Below are 21,719 nucleotides of genomic sequence, written 5' to 3'. Positions count from 1 at the left end.
AGGTTAATGTGGGAGTGTCACAGTAAGAACACTGCAATGATCCTATTGAGAACTGACCCTTTGACACCATCTGTGTGTCACACTCAATGGATTACCAGTCATGCAAAATGAGTGAGGTTTCAAGGCTTAAAGTTGTGTTGTGGGAAAAGAAAAAGATTAACATGTCTGAAGCTTTGCAGTCTGCTGCCAAAGTAACCCATACATAACCTTTTGCACAAACATCACAACGCAAGGTTAACTTGCTGTACTTTAGTTTTAAAGTGTGTTTGGGTACAATTTGAATGGAACAAATAACACAACTATGTGTTATAATCCCTGAAATAAATGCTTGCCTAATATTCGTTGATCATTTGTTGACACTGTCACAGAAACTGGCAATCTGCCAGAGTTTGTGTTGTGTTTTTCTCTAGTGGACTATATTATACTGACTCCCCCTGATCCAGACCCTGATCCATTGATATTATGCCAAATTCAAAATATCAAACAAAATGACAGTTCAAGTTTGGGACAATTAACTAAGAAAACTTAGAAATACATATATGTTGCTGTAGATGAGGCAATCAGTATAAAACTACACATATATGTATTTTATATATATATGTATTTTATAAAACTTAGAAAATACATATATATGTATATATATATATATATATATATATATATATATATATATATATATATATATATGTATATGTATTTCTAAGTTTTATACTGATTTCCTCATCTACAGCAACAAACATAGATGAAATAAAAAATCCCAAACTGGACTGAGGTTACAGTCCAGGTAACATTTCTTTTATTATTATTTTTGCTTCAGTGTCACTTTCAAATTATCACCTTTGTTTAAGGATAGAGCTATTCTGAATCAGATTTATGAATTAAAAATTCTCAAAAAAAAAATTATTATTATTATTATTAGAGATTATTTTAATGCAATTGTATCTCCATCTGTATAAGCTTAGATGTAACAATGTGTAGTTAGCATAAGAATATCATATTAGATATAAGTGTCATTGTGTGTGTGTGTGTGTGTGTGTGTGTGTTTGTGTTTGTGTGTGTGTGTGTGTGTGTGTGTGTGTGTGTGCGTGCGTGCGTGCATGCGTGCATGCGTACAGATGTACAGTAAGCTTCAGAAACTTATGAATCCACCTTTCTTACGTTGGTTGTGAAGCTCCGTTCCCATTGGCTGGCCTGGTTGGGGCTGCTGAGGTGGGGGTGGTTAGTGGCAAGATAAAAGGAGCAAATGTCTCTTGTCCTGCTTACACACACACACACATACACACAAACACACACGCTCACCACGTGCCTGGCTGTCTGTCCGTCTGTTTGTGGACGCTAAAGAAGAGGAGAAGATCCACCATCCAAACAGCTGAAGCTCTCACCTGAAAATGTAAGTATATAGACACACACACAAACACATACACACACACACACCCACACAACATGTCTAATCCTATTTGTGATCAGGAGAAGGATAAGGGCTCTGCTTCTCAAGAATAGAGAGAAACATGCAGGGTGAAACACTTGTTGAATGATAAAGCACTAGTGTACGAGCAAGGGGCAATGTTCATATGTTGTGCTATTTGAATAGGCAGTGTGAGAGGGATTTGTATGAGAATATGTTTAAAGCTTTTTGCTACAGTATAATGAATTTATTGTTACAGAAGTGCAACAGATTATTCTTTAATGCATGTCATAATCAGGGTTTACTGTTGATATCAAAGAAATCTTGATCGGGCTCTGTTTTATGCGGGTTTATGAAGCTGTCCTTTGGCACACTTATGAGCTAACCATGGTCTACTGATAGATACTATAAACCTGTTGTAGACATGGAAATGATTTTTACTACCAAGATTTCCTTTTCACATCAATCAAGTGAAAGGAAACTAAGCTATGATAAGACTGGTTTATCGTATTGGTAAGCGGGTCAGTGGTTCATACATATATAGATTGCGCAAGCTCTGAATTATACATCATGTATTGCTACTGTATTGTTCTGGAGATGGAAACAAAATTATATTACTGATTACAGATTTAACCAACCATTGTGTCCCGAAACCGGAACGAGATTCAATTAATAACGTCTCCAATAGATTAAATATTTAAATAAACAGTTTGGAAAATAGAAATCCAGAAACTGCTTTCTTCTGTTGAACTGAATGAAAATGTATGGTATTCAATGAATTTAAACAACAAATATTTTCCCTCACACATTTTTAAATTTCAATTTTCAAAAACTATGATTTTGTAGCCCTATATCCCAGGTCATTTGGCTCTTATTAACCATTATAAAAACTTTCACAAACTTTCATTATCAGTCAACAGTTTAATTCAATATTAGTTTATTTATTGTTATTTTTCACATGTATGATTTTTTTAATAACTTTTTTTTACTGTGCCTTATTCTTCTGTATCACAATGTGAGTAAAATAACAATAAATAACTGTAATTTACACTAGAGAAAAGGATCAAATCACACCATTTTCCTCACCAAGATGTGAGAATTGTGGTTGAAATTCTTGTGAACTGGAGAAAAAAGACGATCACCAGGGTTCAGATGTCTCCGGCAGAAATATTTATTTTAAGCTTGGAAGCAAGGAGAAAATGATGACCATTACAGAGTTAGCTGATTCATGATTTTGCTTCAGTAAGTCACAGTTTATATTAACTTCTGTGAAGTGGCTGAGGCCTAGAAAAACAACATTAAAAGGAAGAAAATTCTTTCACAAGAATACGCTCTTGTGAGTATTTAAGATTAATTAATGTAACCGGCTAGTTCGTGTTATGTCATATCAGTATGAAAATATATTTTTACAGTTCCGAGTGTCTCTACAACTTTGTGTTTCAACGAATGCTGTTTTCGTCAGGTTGCCAGAGGAGACAATTTCAGTGAACATGTTGATTTTATTTCCATAACAGGTGAAATGTACTCTATAAATCTTAGTACATCAAACACTCACTTGACATCATTAACCTGGTTAACTCTGCAATAATTAACTCATTCCTACCAGTGTGATCAAAGGTCATTCTTGTGTGAATGTGTGTGCATGTGTTCTTTTTAATTAATCCCCTCTTTGACTTTTGGAATATAAAAAAAAAAAAAATCAATCAACCTGGTTGGTCATCAACAATTATTTTCAAAAAATGATGTGTTTCTTTACTGTACCCCAGTTGTGCCATGGATGCTGCAGAGTTTCGGCGCAGAGGAAGGGAGATGGTGGACTATGTGGCTGACTACCTGGAGAACATAGAACAGCGACCAGTCTACCCAGATTTGGAACCCGGGTACCTTCGTTCCTTGATCCCCACTGAGGCCCCAGTGGAGCCTGAGAATTATGAGGATATCATAAAAGATGTGGAGAGGGTCATAATGCCAGGGGTGAGCTGATACTTTTGGTGATTTGTCTGTTTGGTGATGTTCTCCATGCACAGAGTCAATTGGGCCATTTTGGAAAATAATGCTGATGTAGAGAGGACAGCTTTTGGGCTTTCTTTTGAGGAATCATTTCTATAAATTAGACAATTTATTGAGTACAGCAATTTGTGAGGCTACACGGTCAAGCTAAACAGCTGCTTCACTGTCTTCCTTTGCTAATCATAAAATAATGACAGTCTGGACTTCGGTCCATATGTTCAGCTCACTTTAGCAATATTGCTATTTCACTAATAAAGCAAAACATTTTCTAGTCCCATGACGAAAAGAGCTTTTCAACGATGATACGTAGCAACAGGTCATTTTCATCATTATTGTATCCCATCTCAGGGTAGCATAGATGAAATAAAATAGAATCATCATAATATTAGTGATATGTTTAGTGTTGCTAAAAGTTTGGCATTTTTATAGCAATTTTAAATCATGCTTTACTAAGCCTTTAGTTAGGACATTCATACTGCAAACTTCATTTATGCAAACCAAGTCATTTGGAGGTACTTTCTCTTCTCTCTTCAATGCTACATAATATACATTTAGTCTATAGCCCTTATATCTAATGCTTTTAAAACAATTAGAGCAAGTATTCTAAAAGAGCACAGGTGGTTTTCTCCTTTAGTCCAAACAAAATTGAAGTTGGAAACATGCAAAGGTGTGTGTTTGTCTGTATACCATGGATTTCTACCAAGTGAGTTGCATGAAACTGGTCACAAAGAGTGCAGTATTAGGTTGCTCAATGATCACCAAGAGTGGTTGTGGAGACCCTTAACCTCTCCTTTAAAATCATGCAAGTGTCGTTCCTTTCTCACCTGCAACAAGCCAACAACACTGTCCAACAGGGTACACATTAGTATAGCTTACTTGCAATGCCAGTGAGATTGTGCCATATAAGGAATCACAGCGCCCGACTCTGGTTTACTTCCTTCTTCAACCACACCTTGAGGAAGACCATGTAGGGGTCGAAAACAGGTTGAAGTTTTTACTCCCTTACTTGGGATCTTTGTTCTGGATTTTTTTTAAATTTTTTTTATCCCGATATGCCCTAACTAAGTAAAAACTTTTTAATTATATCCTTGGCTCTGTGGGTGGCTGCCTGAAGTCAATTGTACAGCATCACTGTCTAACAATTCTACTCCATTACTAAATTTATAGTACACAGTAGTCTTACTTGGTGACTTGGCACTGAAAAAACCATGCAGCAGGAATTCAGTGATTATATTGTGCATACAGGTTTCCATCACAACCAAAAACAACAGTTTTTTATCTCACTTAATAATATTTTGTGTCAAAATAAGAGACAGTCAGTGAATACAACATCGGTGTTGAATTAATATATCAAACAATCATTTTGGTAACAACTTAAAAGTGTTTGTGTGTTTTGTCTATCTCCAGGTCACCCACTGGCACAGCCCATATTTCTTTGCCTACTTTCCAGCTGCTTCTTCTTACCCTGCCATGTTGGCTGACATGCTGTGTGGAGCCATTGGCTGTATTGGATTCTCCTGGGTAACAATCTTCAATGCGTCAGTGTATATGGCTCTGTATTTAAACAATGTCTGCATCTTCAGTTTGTTTCTACAGTGAATATAAACTCAGAACACTTTAAGATTTGTGTTTATATCTTTTCTGCGTGTTTCAGGCTGCTAGTCCAGCCTGCACAGAGCTGGAGACAGTGATGCTAGATTGGCTTGGGAAGATGCTGCAACTGCCTGAGTGTTTCATAGCCGGGACTCACGGTCATGGAGGAGGTGTCATCCAAGTGAGTTAGGTTTTGTTTAGTTTAATTCATTTTAGTTTAGTTTTTTCGTCATGGACATAAAAATACCATTGGAATTGCAACTTACAATTATGCACAAGCACCAGATGGACTCCATTTAGTGTCTAATTTTCATAGATTAAAAAAAAAAATTGAATGTAACGACAAATATATTTTAGCCATAAAAATACAATAACATTAAATTCAGGTGTGTCTTTACAGGGGTATTTAGCCTGAAACAGTCTCATTGCAACCATGACTTTTTACATTTCTATATTATGTATTATATCCTATAGTATTTGTACCTCTTTACTTTCTCTAGTCTACTTGCCAGCCTGATTTACAGAAAAACAAAGGTGTTTATTCACACTGACAACTCAGTGCCCCTGAACCCATATTCATCAACAATTTGTGTACTATTGATTTGTTGCCTCTTCCTCTCCATGGTTCACACCAGCTGAAAATTGACAGGAAATTGCCTTTTAATATGTCATCCAAAGGCATACACAGATGACAGTGATGGTGTGGCAAAAGGCTAAGCATTAGTTTAGTGTTCCATTGACTGCTACAACAGCAGCAGCAGCACAGGTTGTTAGTTATATGTGTGTGTGTGTGTGTGTGTGTGTGTGTGTGTGTGTGTGTGTGTGTGTGTGTCTGTGCACATGGGATGGTAAATATAGTGGCGCATGAGAGTGCACTCTGATGATGGATCATTTCATGCCTCCTCTATTGTGACCACCTGAGTGTGAGGATGTGCATATGTGTGTGTGTGTGTGTGCTCATCTGGGTCATCATGTTTTTGTCTCTGTCTTGCCACTCTCCTTTTTAAGTGCAGCTTACCAGCTCACTATGGCAACGAATGGGCTGCTTCTCACTGCAGCAAGGCTAATGAGTGTTGTGACAGCACATTGCCAGACTATTATTGTAAACCTTATACCAACACAAAGAGGAAATGGGATGGCTTCAAAAAAGACCTTCTGGTGACCCTAGATTTCCCTTTTTACTCCTGTGTGAGTCATTTGATTTTGTTGGTAGAGGAGGACACTTCATCTGTGATTAAAATAAATTACAAAAGACACTTTTACTGTAATGCATGCATCATCTGTAGCAGCAGACCACACCTTTCTATTGTAAAGATCACTGTGGTTATTCACTTTTTAGCTGAAAGAAAGGATATTATGGTTTTCGTTCAATTTATAGAGCTTTGCGCATTGATAATCACAATGATTTGTTGGGTAGGTTGATTGATCTCTGTGGATCTGAAAGATTTGGCTTAATTTTACTCTGCCTCAGAATTAGTTTTAACATAACATGGCTTGATGGTTGTTTAGTGGTTGTTTGGTGTGTGATTTGTGCTTATTGATTGAATGATTTGAACATTTTATTGACTTTCCTGTGGTAATGCCCCCTGATACCTCAGAAGCCACGCTTCACTTCATTATGTAGCCTCAAACAATTCTCTCAGTATCAGGCTGGCTGGATGATGACTCACCATACAAGCAGTCATTTCCTTCGTTAATGACGATGTGGAGGTGCCAAAGCATTAAAATCAAAGGGAATATCCAACAGCATGAAATGTTAACTAGCTCTGCGTGTGTGTGTGTGTGTGTGTGTGTGTGTGTGTGTGTGTGTGTGTGTGTATGTGTGTGTGTGTTGTAGAAAGCAGAAATAGAGGAGTTGATAGATTATGTTCCTATCATGTTTACAATGGAGCTGTCAATTAAGATCATACAGTAGCAGCTCTTACACGCAATTAACTTAGGGTATGTTTACATGCAGGATAACATACCAATTGTTAGCAGGATACTTCAGGACATTTGTGACGGGGTGTACGTTAATATTATATTATGTTTAAAGTAGTTGGGACAAGTCTGCAGACAACCCTGGTGATGATTTATGGTTTGTTTGCCATTCCCACAATAGTAGCCAAGAGCTGCCATACTATTTAAATATTAATAGCTTTCCATCAACCAACAGATATTTGCCAAGTGTTGTCCTTTGCTGAAACATCAACAACCCTTTGATAGTGTAATCCACCACCCAATGGATATTATGATCTAGGTCTTAATGGTGGAAAGAAGCTCTTCTGGAAACATCAAAATAAACCACACCCATCATAACTGGTTTCCAAATAGTAAGGAAATAGGCCATGCATGTTCTGAATCATGTGTACTCTTTGATTGATTAAGCTGTTCCCAAGATCATATTGAATTGCAGCTGCCCCGGCTACATTAGACGACAAGTTGTTGCTGGTGGTAGCTGAAAGGGTAGCTTACTGTTCAACTCTTTCTCCGACAGGGCACCGCCAGTGAGGCGACCCTGATGTCCTTGCTCGCTGCCCGTTGTAAAGCAGTCCGCCGGGTTCAGGTCTGCCAGCCTGGAAAATCAGAGGCTGAAATCTTATCCAAACTGGTGGCGTACACCTCTGAGCAGGTAAGAACAAAAACATTGCAAGTCTTTCTTGTGTCTGGTTTGTGGCTAGGCTAGTGGCTACGCTAGTACTCTCTTATAACTGACTTTATATCAGTCTAATATGTCACTATTGTTGGATATGATTGGATTATATTTTTAAAAGACTATGATCAATTACAATGTTTTTTTTGTTTTTTTTACACTGTGTGCTCTCCAAGAAACCAGGGTCTGTATTCACAAAGCATCTTAAGGCTAAAAGTAGCTCCTAACTTTTTAGAAACTCCTAAAAAATAATGGGCGTGTCAGTCCTAACTTCAGGACCCCAAAGAGCTATTCACAAAGCCACTTAGCGCAAAAATTAGCTCCTAAGTCTGGGAGAAGTTAGAGGTAGTCGAGAGGACTACTAACTAAGGACTCGGAAACTAAGGAAACGTTACGCGATGCTGAATTACTTAAAAGAATTACAATCATTATTCCTTCGTGATTGAGTCATATCAACTCAATTACGAAGGAATAATGATTGTTGTGGAGTTTGTGAAGGATGCAATCTCTTACCAACCGTAACCCAATCAGTGCGGAAATGAAGTGTTTGGCAACGCTGCGTTACCTGGCAACAGAGAAAAGCCGATAAATCAACCAAACATGAAATGCGCTCAATTCATACGATTTCTTTTAGATGTTAACAACTACAGGGAAATAAAGCGGCTTTATGGCGATAGCCGGTCTACCCGCTGTGATCGGTGCCAGAGATGGAAGCATGTAAAAATTATTGCACAATCGCAAGACAAGGAGGTATTTGTAAACAGGAAAACAAAATCACACATCAACACACAGGCTGTATTGGATTCTGCCTGTACAACTGTAGACATTGTTGTAGTGTCCAGGATCTACACACGATTCATGGGTCTAAATGGAGAGTGACCTGAGGCAGCTGTTTGAAAGGATCGTAGTCCAGCTGGATGTCACCTGGTGGGGGACAGGGGAAATCTCCAACAGCTACATTACAACAGGTACAGGTACAACAGGCTGTGGCTATTAGGCTGCCAGTTAGGTTTAGTTAGACAGTCTAGGACGGGTTTTTTTTTTTTTCCATTGAGAGAATTGAATATAAGTTTTTATAGTAAAATTAAATTCTCCCGGGTAGATACAAAGCTTATCATATAGATGCATTTTGGAGAATGCACTACTTTTATAAACAGCACCTAATCCGTTACTTTTTAATTTGCATTCGTTTATTTATCTGTTTTTTTAAATTATTTCTGCGGGATGTTGCGCATGTATTTTCACCGGCACGCACCTGTCTTTCATCAACCAATCGCTGTGGTTCCTGCAAATCGGCTCGTCCACGGAAATTGACGTCAGACGAAGAAACGGAGTCGCACTCGTAGCTCAGGAGTTTTCGCTTTTCCTTAATAAAAGTTTGCCTCAGCAGGTTATTGTTAAAAATTTAAACCTGACTTAGGAGTACTCTTAGTGGTAAGATTAAATCCTCATTGAATATGGGCCCTGATGTTCACTTGAACTTTCAGCTGTACTGAACAAAACTGTAAAAGTGACTGCAAGTACATGATGTTATTGAATAGCAAGTGCTGCCAGACAAATGAAAATATAATTCAACTGCATTTGAAAAGTTTCTGCAAATATGTTGATAGTTGTGAATGGTCTCACTTAAGAACAGTCCATGTGAACTCAGATCATTAAAGGTTACCGCAGTAATAATGAAAGAGTGTTTCGGTGATTGGGTGAGACACAGGGTCAGGCAGTAGCTACTCTGATCAGGTTTAATACCAGGCTGGCTTTGTGATTGGGTTAGGGAGTTGCCTGAGGGTCACAAAGACCTTTAGAGGGAGACCATAGCTCTTTTTCTGCTGAAGAATACGGTTTTATTGTTGGAACGTACAAAGTATGTATGTATATATTTTTGCATAGTAACTTATTGTAGGTGATCCAAAAAAAAAGCCAACAACTATTATTTGTATTATTTGTAAAAAGTATTTTTTGAACTCTTTCTAACATAATGGCAGTCATTTTAACAAAAGTGTGGCTTTTGCTAGTTGACAGGAAGTCCAGTTCCACATTGAATATTGTTTCACTTCACTGAATGGTCCCATTTAACATTTATTATATGAGCTGTTAAGCAGCAGGGATTTGCTTATTTTCTCACTTCTCACAAATGTTGCATCTCTTTCCTCCTAAGGCTCATTCCTCAGTGGAGCGTGCTGCTCTGATTGGAGGAGTGATGATGAGGAAGGTTCCTACAGACAACAAATATGCTGTCGGAGGGGATATGCTCAAGAAGATGGTGGAGGAGGACAAAGCAGCTGGACTCATTCCTTTCTATGTAAGAAAAGACAAAACTCTACATCCATATATGCAGCTATCACACCGCTAACACACACTGAGTTGAGTTATACATCTATCATTGGATTTCTTTTGCTACCCATACACTTACAAACAGTTGTACAACCGCCCACTGAGCTGACAGCCACAATGATAGCCTACCTTTTGCCTGTGATGCTGCTTTGCACACCCTGAGGCCTCTGCTGAAGGATAACATTGTAAACCTAATCTATGTCTATCTTGTTAAGGACAATAATCCCTGTATCATCTGGACCCACAGATCTCTATCTGTGCATAATATTGAGGGGTCTGCAATAGTCCAGCTGCTCTGAATCATCTGTGCGTGTCCTGGCTGGATCTATGTTTGAATAGAAACTGATGTCAGTCCTTGAATGAAAGCAATATGTTGAAGTAGCTGCACTGACGGTGAATTTGTATGTCACTTTCTTTCATTGTTGTGACAGTGAAAATAGAAAATGGCACGGGTAACAAACCACTTTGGGGTCTTTATGATTTATGTATGTGTGTGCGTTTCAGTTTTGTGCGACTCTCGGCACCACACCATCGTGTGCTTTTGATCACATCACCGAGCTGGGGCCCATATGTGAGTAAAACAATACAGCAGCACAAACTTGAATTTTTTGTGTACAAGAGGAAGGAGACTGTAAAACAAATTTGGCTTTATAAGCTTTTCACACACACACACACACACACACACACACACACACACACACACACACACACACACATATATATATTTTGTCAAGCTATATACTTGGTTGAAGATATTATATATCACTTCTGGATGATTTTTATTTAAATAAAGTGTATATATATATATATATATATATATAAAAAATGTTGTTTTCTGTATTAATTTTAATTACCCTCAATTATGCAATTATACCCTGCTTAAGATAATTCATGGACTATAGGTTTTACACCCAAGGTTGTAAAATCTAGACCGACAAAATGACTTATTTTACAGATGTTTATAACGTCTCTGTTTCTTGTCTGTTCTAGGTAACAAGGAAGACATGTGGATGCATATTGATGCAGCATATGCTGGGAGTGCATTTATCTGCCCTGAATTTAGGCCTTTGTTGAATGGCATTGAGGTGTGTAAAAATATGTAGGCATTAATGTTCATATAGTTTTGGTAACAATGTTTCTGTCAACTCTGATCATCCCAAGCTGTGTAGGATGGGTTTAATGTGGTTTAAGTGTGGTCAGAATCTTGCGGTGAGCCTCCACCTGCAGACATATAGTTGGAGTTGAATGAAAAAGACAACCTATTTCTGTTCAGTTGCTTGTGAAATATCTCTCCTAGCATCTATGAAAGGAAACACTGACCACATACTGATTATATCCAGCTGCTTTATTTCTGTTTGAAAATGGCATAACGTTAATGTCAAGGAGGAAACATGCATGACTGAGTAATAGGCCAAACAATCGGCAAGAGATGCAGGGGCATCAATCTGCCTTTTGAGGCTGCCGAGGCAGCTGGTGCTCCCCAAGCTGTGCAGAGACGCAGAGATAAGGACAGAGTAATTTCCTGAGGCAGCGTTAGACCTTTATATATCACTGTTTATTAGACACACAATTTCAAACAATGTTGGTGGGGAGACGGAGAAAACCGACTTGACTGTAGAAGGACCAACTGTTGTTTCATCTTTTCTCCCACTGGCTGTAAATTTAGCTGTTGGATATGTACAGTAAGTTTTCGTACAAGAAAACTTGTAATTTTACATTTTCTTCTATTTCTTATGCAATGGGAATATAAGATTCAGGTCCTTCTTTAAGGAAGTGGAGGATAAATTACAAGTTCACACACTTCTTTAAGCCATATGCAGTAATATTTAGTAGAATTCACATACTGTACAGTAGTTAACATACATTACAGACAAGGTCAATGAAAATATTTGATGAGGACAAGAAGAAGGAGCCTGATCTTTTTTGGTGAGAGTGCAGCCTTGCTGAAGGGTTGGTTGCTAGGATATGGGTGATGGGCGAGCAGGCAACCAGCCCCCTTTTAATCAGTCAGCATGGCAACTGTCAGCCAGGAATCTGTCTCACATTGTTTCTCTACAGTGTGTTATTTCATTTATGGAGGTAGAGAAAAAGGATATTACAAAAGATAGCCAACAAAAAGATGAGAGCAGATTAGGAAGGGTTTGTCTCTCTTTGAATAAACCCTGCCAGGAAAGGGTTCTTTGCCATGCACTCTGCGAGCTGCTGGCTCCATGTTCCTCTTTTGCATTTCAAATAAAATGTGGCTGCTTCAGCCTAGATAAAGCTGTTGATGAAAAGGTTGTCCCTGTGTCAGTAATGGTAAATAATAATAATAATAATAATGGTTAATACAGATGTGTTATGGTCTGTGTTCGTGCAAAAACAAATTTTTTAAATTGTGCTTGTGTTAAATGAAAAACATAAGAACTTTTATGACCAATTATTATAATTATATTTATTATAATTATTATTATGATTTAATTTTCCTCTGGGCAACTCATTAGATCGTAGAAAACAAAAACAAAAAGACAATACAACAATCCGCAGACCTCACTGAAAGCCACTCATATTGTACTATGATACCGCACTGATACTTTTGTATTAATATTTATTTCATCTGTATTACCTGGTGTTCTGGTGAGACATGCAACAGTGTCTTCATCACCCATTATTTGTTGTTTCTTTCACAGTTTGCAGACTCATTCAACTTCAACCCACACAAGTGGCTGTTAGTCAACTTTGACTGCTCTGCAATGTGGTAAGATGTCTAACACACCTCCAATATGAAAGTCACACTTTTTACAACTCCTGCATTCATTCACAACTTCCAGAAATACTAATACAAGGGGCATTATTGGTGTGGATATAGAGACTGACAATATACTGTGGGTCAAACAAAGACCTGTTAAACAAAATAACTATCTATACTATTTTTAGCATCTTCTGTCATTCGTCCAATATATCCCAATTTACCTGAGAAAAGAAACAATGGGTGGTTATTGTGGGTGGCCATCATAAAAGTGATATCCATCTACACCTCACACATTTGCACAGTAAAAATAGAGCTACGCCTTCCATCTGCTCCTTCTGTCAGCATCAAACAAAACCAGACATGCTCTGCACAAGATGGAAACAGAGGTGTTTCAAACCCCAAACATGTTATGAAGGGAAGAAAACCCTTTTCCATCATCTCTGGCTCTGTCCACTTCTGATATAAAACCAGCTGCCACTGAGATATCTTCTGGCACATGTACATTATATAAACTTATCCAAAGAGACATTTTAATAAATGTCACAATTTGTGGTTTCAATTCATGAACAAACATTGTGTTACATTACAGAATATGCTGTACTGTTTAGTCTAATAAAGTTATGACATACTTGTCAAATATACCTAAAACAAAACCAGTATATACTAAAGATATTGTATAAACTTGTATTATATGTGAATATAAACGTTGTCTTCAAAAGTCTAGGAACACTTTCCCATGGGAACTGTAGGATTAAATGGTCCATTAATATTTGGTATTTAAAGATTTTTTCTGCTTGTCAACACATGTCAACAGGGTGAAGAAGAGAACAGACATTATTGGAGCCTTCAAGATGGAACCACTCTACCTGAAACACGAAAACCAAGAGTCAGGTAGAGCCATTTCACTTACATGACATGCGTAACATGACAACAATGAAGAGCTATGACCTTGTTTACTTTTCACATTTTGGGGAAGGTGCACATTTCTGATTCAACAGTAACTGCTGAAGCATTGCACCAGTGTCTTGAAATGCAGTGCAACCTAATCCAGATAAGCATAAACAAAAAGATGAACGTATGACAACTAGACAGGTGTGTGTGTGTGAGTGTGCTTTAGTGCGTGTACAATTTATTTGTCTGGACCCACATGAGGGCATTTTGTCTGGTTCTAACTTCTTCAAAGTGATGTTTGAGTGTTAAGACTTGGCTTTAGTGTGTGTGTGTGTGTGTGTGTGTGTGTGTGTGTGTGTGTGTGTGTGTGTGTGTGTGTGTGTGTGTGTAAATGTTGGCTTCTGTGAGCCATCTTAATAATTTCATAATCCTATCCTACCTGAAGTTAAGCTGATTAACAGTATTTGTGACCTAATTTAATTAATACACCCCAGTAGTATCACACATTGTCCTGTCTTGAAAGTGTGTGTGTGTGTGTTTGTGTTAGGACTTGGTAAGACTACAAACACCTAGGATCAAAATTAAAATTCAAACGAATAAGATTTTAAATCAGATAAATAAAAAATGTCCCTTAATATGATTCAGTGCCTGTGTATGTGTCTGCTGCTCTGTGTGCTAGTGTACATGCTCCCAGCCTGCAGATGGGCTCAGATCTGCACTATAATTTGTCTGACAGACAGGCAGACAGAGAGAAAGACAAACAGCTACCTCCCACCACATTGAGGCACCTTACAAAAGCCTTCTCTCATACAATCTGGACCCCTCAATCTAATTAGTGGTTATTAGTGCCAGCTAACATGGGCCTCCATTCTGTAGAGATGAGCTATCCGTAGCCAGTGGTCTGTGTGGGTTGACAGTGCTGTGATAAGTGAGATACAGGAGGTGGCCACAATGACTGCAACACCTGGACCGTGGAACACAAGTCAAAACACAACAGCCTTACAAGAGATACATTTCTGAAGTGAAATGATGTTCAGTGTCAGGCTTTGTTGCTGAAAGTTGTAATCTGTATCAGTCTGTTGTTTTACATTCAGGAGAATGTGTTCCTGGTTTTGTGCTTTATGATACAATATTTATTAGGATCTAATGATGAGACACACTTTAACTGGCTATAAAGGCATATGGCTGCACTTCAGGCACATATGAAGTCACACAGAGTAAGGCATGACCCTAAAATGTGCAAAAAAGTCATATTAACAATGTACATTATTAGTATGACTATTAATATGTCATAAACATTATTGTCTGATTGTATCTGTTTTTCTTTCAACAGGCCTGGTCACAGATTATAGGGTAAGATTATTCATTAGTCATTTAATTTATAACTATAATATGTAAGTAAGTCAGTAACCCAATCAACATCAGCTTTTATGCAGACCTTGTAGCTATAACGACAATCATGTTCTCCTCCTCATCTGTCCTGCAGCATTGGCAGATTCCACTGGGAAGACGATTTCGCTCACTAAAGTTGTGGTTTGTCTTCCGTATGTATGGACTCCAAGGCCTGCAGGCTCATGTGCGCAAGGTAGGCAAACAACTGAACGATCCACTACACTTCTATCTTGTATCTCTGACGGGGTATAGGAAGGGTATTCTGAAGCATTAAACACTTATAGGTGGTGGCATTCCTGGTTGAAATTCAGTTTATTAAGATAATTAATTTGATAACATCAATCAAAAAAATATGTTTGCAGTACTTTATATGCATGGTTTCACAGGTTATCACACTGACACTGATGGTTTTTTAATCCTCACATACATGACCCAACATTTTTCTGAAGAAATCACCTTCACTGAAAACATGCAAAACTCCATAATATTATCTGAACATGTGTAACCTAATTTTAACTTATAGGTAGAATTGGTTAATGACTTTTACAGTAGTATTTATTTATTTCTCTCTTATTAACTCTCTAACACTAATGGTATTGAGTGTAGTTTGTTTGCATGCAATGGTTTTAAATAGCATTACAAGACAAAGCTAAATTTATATATTAGTATAGTGTTTCAATTTTTGCTAAAAATCATAGTAAAATAGTGCTAAAAGAATTATTCCACAAAATATGTGTTATGTGGTATTTGTAATATCAGTGTGGTAATCCTGTAGTGTTAACTTAACTATATCTTATAACTGACTAAAATATTAGCACACTGCTATAGTGAGCAGCCTGGCTTCACTATTTCCCTATATCCATTCATCCGTCTCTCCTCTCTTCCTCTCTGTGTCCTTCGTACCTAATCACTCCCGAAAAAAGAAAACAGCTCTGACAATTACATATGCCTGGTCTTTATAGTAAATGCCATCCCCTTCCTCCCTCCCTCCCACACATCACCCCTCCTAATCCTCCTTACCACTAAAGTCGCTTTAGTGGCCTCCATCCTCATCTCTCTCTCCATCAGCATATCCTGTCAGTCATATATGTCTGGTCTGTATCCTCTTTTTATAGTGACATTTTCTCCTCCTCTCCCACCCATACCAATCCCTTTTTCTATTGCCTTTTCTTCTTGTTGCTTCACCCCTGCATGCCTGTCTCTCCCCATCATCTTCCTCTTCCTCCCTCCAGTCTGCACAGTCAATCAAATGAGCCTGTTCTTTGTTTACGCTAACATTTTAAATGAAGCGGCAGAAGCAGCATTGATCCCTGCAGCTATAACCCATGACACTACTCTACTGTACATCCATCTTCTAGATTAGATAGAACAGTTTTAAGTTGTCTGTGAAGATTCTCATTCATCCAGGCCATCGTTGTCCAAGAAGGGTTGAATTGAGCTAGGGAAACTGGCCTTGGTTGTAGATCAGTTTCCTTTGCTGAAAGTCTCTCGCTTGGTCATCTTCACCTTTCTGCACTCCTTCCTGGTTGAAGAAGTATTAAAATGATTCCTTTGAAATAACAGTAAACATGTCAAATGTGCAGTATAAAGGAAAATATCTTAAAAACAAAACACTTTTATGGTACCATTATGGTAAAGATGTACCATTATTTACCATATGGTAAAGATTTACCATTAACTGACAATGACACACTCTACTGACGGTGCAGAATCCTGTATTTTTCTTCCTCAATATGCTGTGTCAAACTTCTCAAACATACTGCAGATCTTGCACAGACAGAACCTTACATCTTGATTAACAGAAAGGAAAAGATACCTTATACTTAGACATACCAGGTTATCTCATAATTGTCAGGTGGAACAGGGCAGAGAAGACCAGGGCTGCTGACAGGAGTAAAGAGCTGCTTGTCATGACACAGGGTGACCAAGGTGATTAGTTAGACAATTTATACCGATTTGAGATGATAAATAACAGTGTAATTTGTCCTTTTACTAACTACTGCTGCCTCTTAACGCAGAGTTAGAAGAAGCTGAGTCAAGGGCAGATTGACAAGCACCAGTCATCCATCAAAGATCCCAGGATTATCCACAATACACATGCGGAAACATCCAAACGTCCAAATGCTGCTCCCCCTCTGCTTTACAAGGCCCAGCCTTTATCAATGAGACATGGACATGCCCATAAATATGACTGAAATGATAGATGAAATGACTGGTAGTCAACCTAGCTTCCAGAGACAATAGCCTACTGTGGCCAAAAGAGGGCAGTAAATTACAAGTTGACTGCAAACAGGTAATGTCAGATCCTAGTGAGAGATATCACTTTCATCTCGGTATTTTATAAATTGTGATGAGTTTTTTTGGTCCTTTTGTTACTAAATCTTGTAAAGTCAGAGAGTACGTTTAAATGGAAATACAGTGTGTGTAATGTACTCATTGTGCGTTTCCCCTTTCCCAGTGAAGGAAAACAATTTCTACTTTTTCTTGATGTATTTACAAACACTAATGAGTTATCCCTCCCTGAACAAAAGAAGTAAAAAATTACGCATAGTAATCACAACAAGTACAATATGAGTCCTTTCTAATCACATAGCATTAAGGGAGTAGCAAGACAGACAGTTAGGTCATTACTGCATATCAGCTCGTAAACGCCTCTGGGAGATGGTGAATTATTGGCTGGGAATGTGGAAGCAAGGAGGTGGTCAACCAGTTGTCGGTCATTCAAGCCAATATGTGTCATCATTAGAGAGCAATTGACAGGAAAAGTGGAGTTGAAGTTGATCCATAATATGATTAGATGCAGTGATGCACCTTTAGAGTTTCACCATGCATCCAGTGTCTCAGTGGGCTCTTTGATCATAATGGGATAAATTATGATGTAGGTGGAGGTTTTGGTCACACAGTTTGAAAATTACTCTAAAGGACTGCAATGACATTTCTAAAGAGCAGATTTTGATACAGACTATTTCATGGTTAATGAATCCTGATTTTTAACCGTGACCTTAGCCTCCCAGGCAGTGCTTTCTACTAGGATGTGTACCATCCCTCAACATACTCTTTTAATCAATTATTGATTATCGATGGTAACAGATGGTAATATTTAGTCCATAGTGGGGGGTTACACTCCTGCAGACTGAACAGCAAAGTGCTATGCCATCTAATGTTACAGCACTGCCATCTAATGGGATTCATAGAAATTACAGGCTTTAGAATAGCTGCTTGCATGTGACTAAGTATTTTCTTGCAGAAGTCATGTTTGACCTTTCAAACTTCTGAGTGAATAAGAATCATTGAGTGAAGACCTCAGTTTTATCTATCTACAAATAAATGTTTATTTTTTAGCAGATGTAGACTACTTAAAACAAGTGGACATTATGAGATGTGCAAATGTACATTATTGACACAGATATCTGTGGTATATACTGTAACATACAAGTTGTAACACATTATAAAATACTGTATGTCCTCTTTTTGCAGCAAGTGGCCTTGGCTAAAGAGTTTGAGAGTCTGGTACGAGCAGACAAGAGGTTTGAGATCTGCGCTGAGGTCATCATGGGACTGGTCTGCTTCAGGCTTAAGGTAACAACATCCAACATGAGAATGTGAATGACACTGATGAATTGCCTTACCCGGTTAAACCCGTTCTCTGGACAGATCACAGAAGATATATATTGTATACTGACACATAAGATTCAGCTTCCACAGTATAAATGAATTAAAATCATATCTTTCATCTCGATTTTTTTCCACTATCAGAGAAAAGTTGAGGTCTGTGAGTTATACTAATAAACTTGAATATGATTGAATCATTTTTACATTGTAATTTATTGTAGAATTGACTGATAAAGAGAGTTATGAAACAAGTGACATAGTAGCTTTTTTTGAATGTGATGTGATATATGGGAAAAATCTAAAGACAATTACTTAAAAAGTCACGGTATGATTATATAACAATCAGCTCATTGTAGAATACAGGTTAAAACGCAGTTTTGAGTGGATATACAGTAGATCTCCCTATATGGCAATTAGCAAACATTATAAAATGCAACATGGCCAGTAGTTTAACCCAGTATTGTTTAGTTGGCTATTATAAATCGAAACAACTCCAGTTTTATCGCCTCCTTGCTCCCTTCTCTCAGGGCTCCAATGAGCTGAACCAGAACTTGCTGAAAAAGATCACCAAGAGCAGAGAGATCCATCTGGTGCCTTGCCAGCTCTCTGGCCGCTTTGTCCTGCGCTTCGCCATCTGTGCACGTACTACAGAGTCACGTCACATCCAACAAGCATGGCGGCACATCACGCAGTTGACCTTTGAGCTCCTGCAGGAGCCCAATCATTGACCAAAAGGTAGGGGAGGGGCTGTCCACTCTGATACCTAAGTGAAGACCAAAGTTAGGAAAAAAATTCTACATCTTATGTTGTGGATGTAAAATGTCGCAAAGGGAATGAACAATGATTTCGCAGCTCACTTAGCAGTCAAGAGTGTTTGTGTCAGCAGCTAAGTTGTCCAGTCCTGTAAGCAGTGGTCACTATTTTGCTGATTTTTTTATTTTGCAAACTTATTACACATCCACAAAAACCCAAATGTACATAACAGGAAAGTTCTCCTGCTATTGATTAAGCTTTTATCTCACGCTTTTTATGTCATGTCTATGCTGCTTCTGAGTCTTGTAAAATCTGGTTTGAGGTGAAGTCAAAGACTGGTTGGGTTGAAGTGGGGTGAGGGTTTTGAGTTCTGCAATGAATGTATTGCACATTGTGTGTGTGAATGAATTTTTGAGTCCATGTGTGTCTCCAATATTCTGTGGTTGCTCATACAGAAACAGCTTCTTTATGTTTAGTGATCCATTTTAAGTGAAGGATTAAAAATGATTAGAAATTGATTGGTTATGAAAGTGTGAGAAATATTAATTTATCATATTAATAGTTTGATTACATATTGTATGTTGGGGGCTTTACATGTGAGGTTAAAAACCTCTTACATTGCTCCTAGTTATCAGGTTAAATCCCTCATATAAGTGCATTATTTATGTATGGCCTCATCAGCAAAAGCAGTTGTGTTTAATATATAATGGCAGACAAGAGCCTATCAAATCTAATATATCTAATATTTTTTTTTTTTTACAGAATTCTTATTAATTCATATTGTGTCATATGCACAGTGAGTCAGTATTTCCCAAAACTGTTGCACAAGACAATCACTTTTCCACTGTAAGTCTGTGGAATGAGAAAGAAGTTATGCACCTTTTGGGGTTTACTGAACTCATTCCCAGTCATTAGAATTACATAAGGAATTTGTGACAGAGATTAAAAATAATTGCCCTATACTATATCATATTAGGTTTGTGTTGAGAAAAAAAACATGATCAAATGAGCAGAATTAAAAGAAAGAAAGTCATGCAAATATTGCATTCATTGAGTATTTGGTGCTTCTAATGTCATTCCAGTTCAGCATTGTGTGTACCACACATTTAGGATCCTTCACATCCACCACATTAGTCTCTCATCATGTATGTGTAAGTTTAAACCTCAAGATATAAAACAGATTCTCATGATGAACAATTGTGATTAAAACAAGATTGGTCTCTTGCCTGTCGTCCACAACCCCAACATATCTTGTCACTGAGTTGTAGATCGCTGATCCCCTCACATTTGTCTGTGACATCACCACACCTTGTTGTTAATTCATATGATTGTGTCAAAGCTGCTGTTACTGATCAAGATGATTTATTTTTTGGCTTGTCTGTGCATGCAATGGTATGGGTTTATTTGAATAAAGTCTGCTGTGAATTGCATGGTGTTGGATCTTATTATCTTATTAGGATAAATCCTAAGTAAAGGTTTGCAACATATCAGGGTCACAAAGATGACATTTAATTGTGTCTGGCATTGGTGCACTGCACTAATTAAATTATTTAAATAGCAAACTCTAATTCACTTGAAATAGTTCTGTCTGGATGTTATTGCAGCCTCTCAACTCAGCAATGGCTCACCCATAAGGTATACAACATGACAAATTTGTTTTGTGTCATAATTAGAGCAGGGGAGTTATATGGGTATATACTGGGTACAGACCTCTAAACTGCATCATTTATTTTGAATATATGGGGTTAGTTGTATCACAACTGCAGCAGTAATAAGAAACTAGAAAATTCCAGGGAAATTTTGAGTGCCACGGGGGCTACTGCCGGGATGAGTACATGATTTATTTCCAGTGTTCAAAAGTCACCCTGATCATACTCTGGTTTTGAGAAATGTCTTGATATAAAAGACTCTGATATAAAACAATGTCACATCCCTCCATCATTTATTATGTGGGAAATATCTCATATTCTGTGATGTTTTTTTTAATAAAACAAGAGGCAACATGTCTTCAAACTGGCATTTAAAGGGTTAAAATCCCGAAAACTAATAAACATTTGGTAGGTTTGAGCAGAACTGAAGTGGTTTAAGAGATTTATGCAAAAAAAGCAGAAAAAAATATTGATATATGATGATTTTATAGCATTTTCTTTGTGTGTCCTTTTTTGGACGCGAGGAATCCCAGAGGGTACAAAATGTGTTACCAGTGTATAATAGACCTGTAACAGTAACTGACATTAGATTTTAAAAATATGTAAAAAAAGACTCTTTCTTGCAGAAATCCATACCTTCAGCTGTAACACAGCCAAAATGATCAGCAAATCAAAAAAGAAAAGTGAAGAAAATGTCCAAAAAAGGACAGAGGGACCCCT

At 37.7% G+C, this 21,719-nt stretch overlaps 1 protein-coding gene across 1 annotated transcript; it reads left to right on the top strand.

The window, feature by feature from the left end:
- The first annotated feature begins 1,274 nt into the window (after positions 1 to 1,274).
- ddc (dopa decarboxylase) lies at positions 1,275 to 20,780 on the top strand. Its single transcript, XM_023407482.2, has 14 exons — positions 1,275 to 1,390; positions 3,172 to 3,379; positions 4,823 to 4,936; positions 5,070 to 5,189; positions 7,485 to 7,619; positions 9,796 to 9,939; positions 10,476 to 10,542; positions 10,962 to 11,056; positions 12,641 to 12,708; positions 13,517 to 13,593; positions 14,927 to 14,946; positions 15,080 to 15,178; positions 18,463 to 18,564; positions 19,125 to 20,780. Exons 2-14 carry the CDS (start codon positions 3,179 to 3,181, stop codon positions 19,323 to 19,325), a joined length of 1,443 nt encoding a protein of 480 aa, XP_023263250.1. The 5' UTR covers positions 1,275 to 1,390; positions 3,172 to 3,178; the 3' UTR covers positions 19,326 to 20,780.
- Positions 20,781 to 21,719: the final 939 nt, after the last annotated feature.

Source organism: Seriola lalandi, unplaced genomic scaffold, assembly GCF_002814215.2.
Source record: "Seriola lalandi dorsalis isolate HSWRI2012SDOR001 ecotype SW California unplaced genomic scaffold, Sedor1 jcf7180002054336, whole genome shotgun sequence".
NCBI classification, from domain to species: Eukaryota; Metazoa; Chordata; class Actinopteri; order Carangiformes; family Carangidae; genus Seriola; species Seriola lalandi.
Note: the sequence above shows the minus strand (reverse complement) of the source record. Positions and strands in the feature narration are given on the sequence as shown.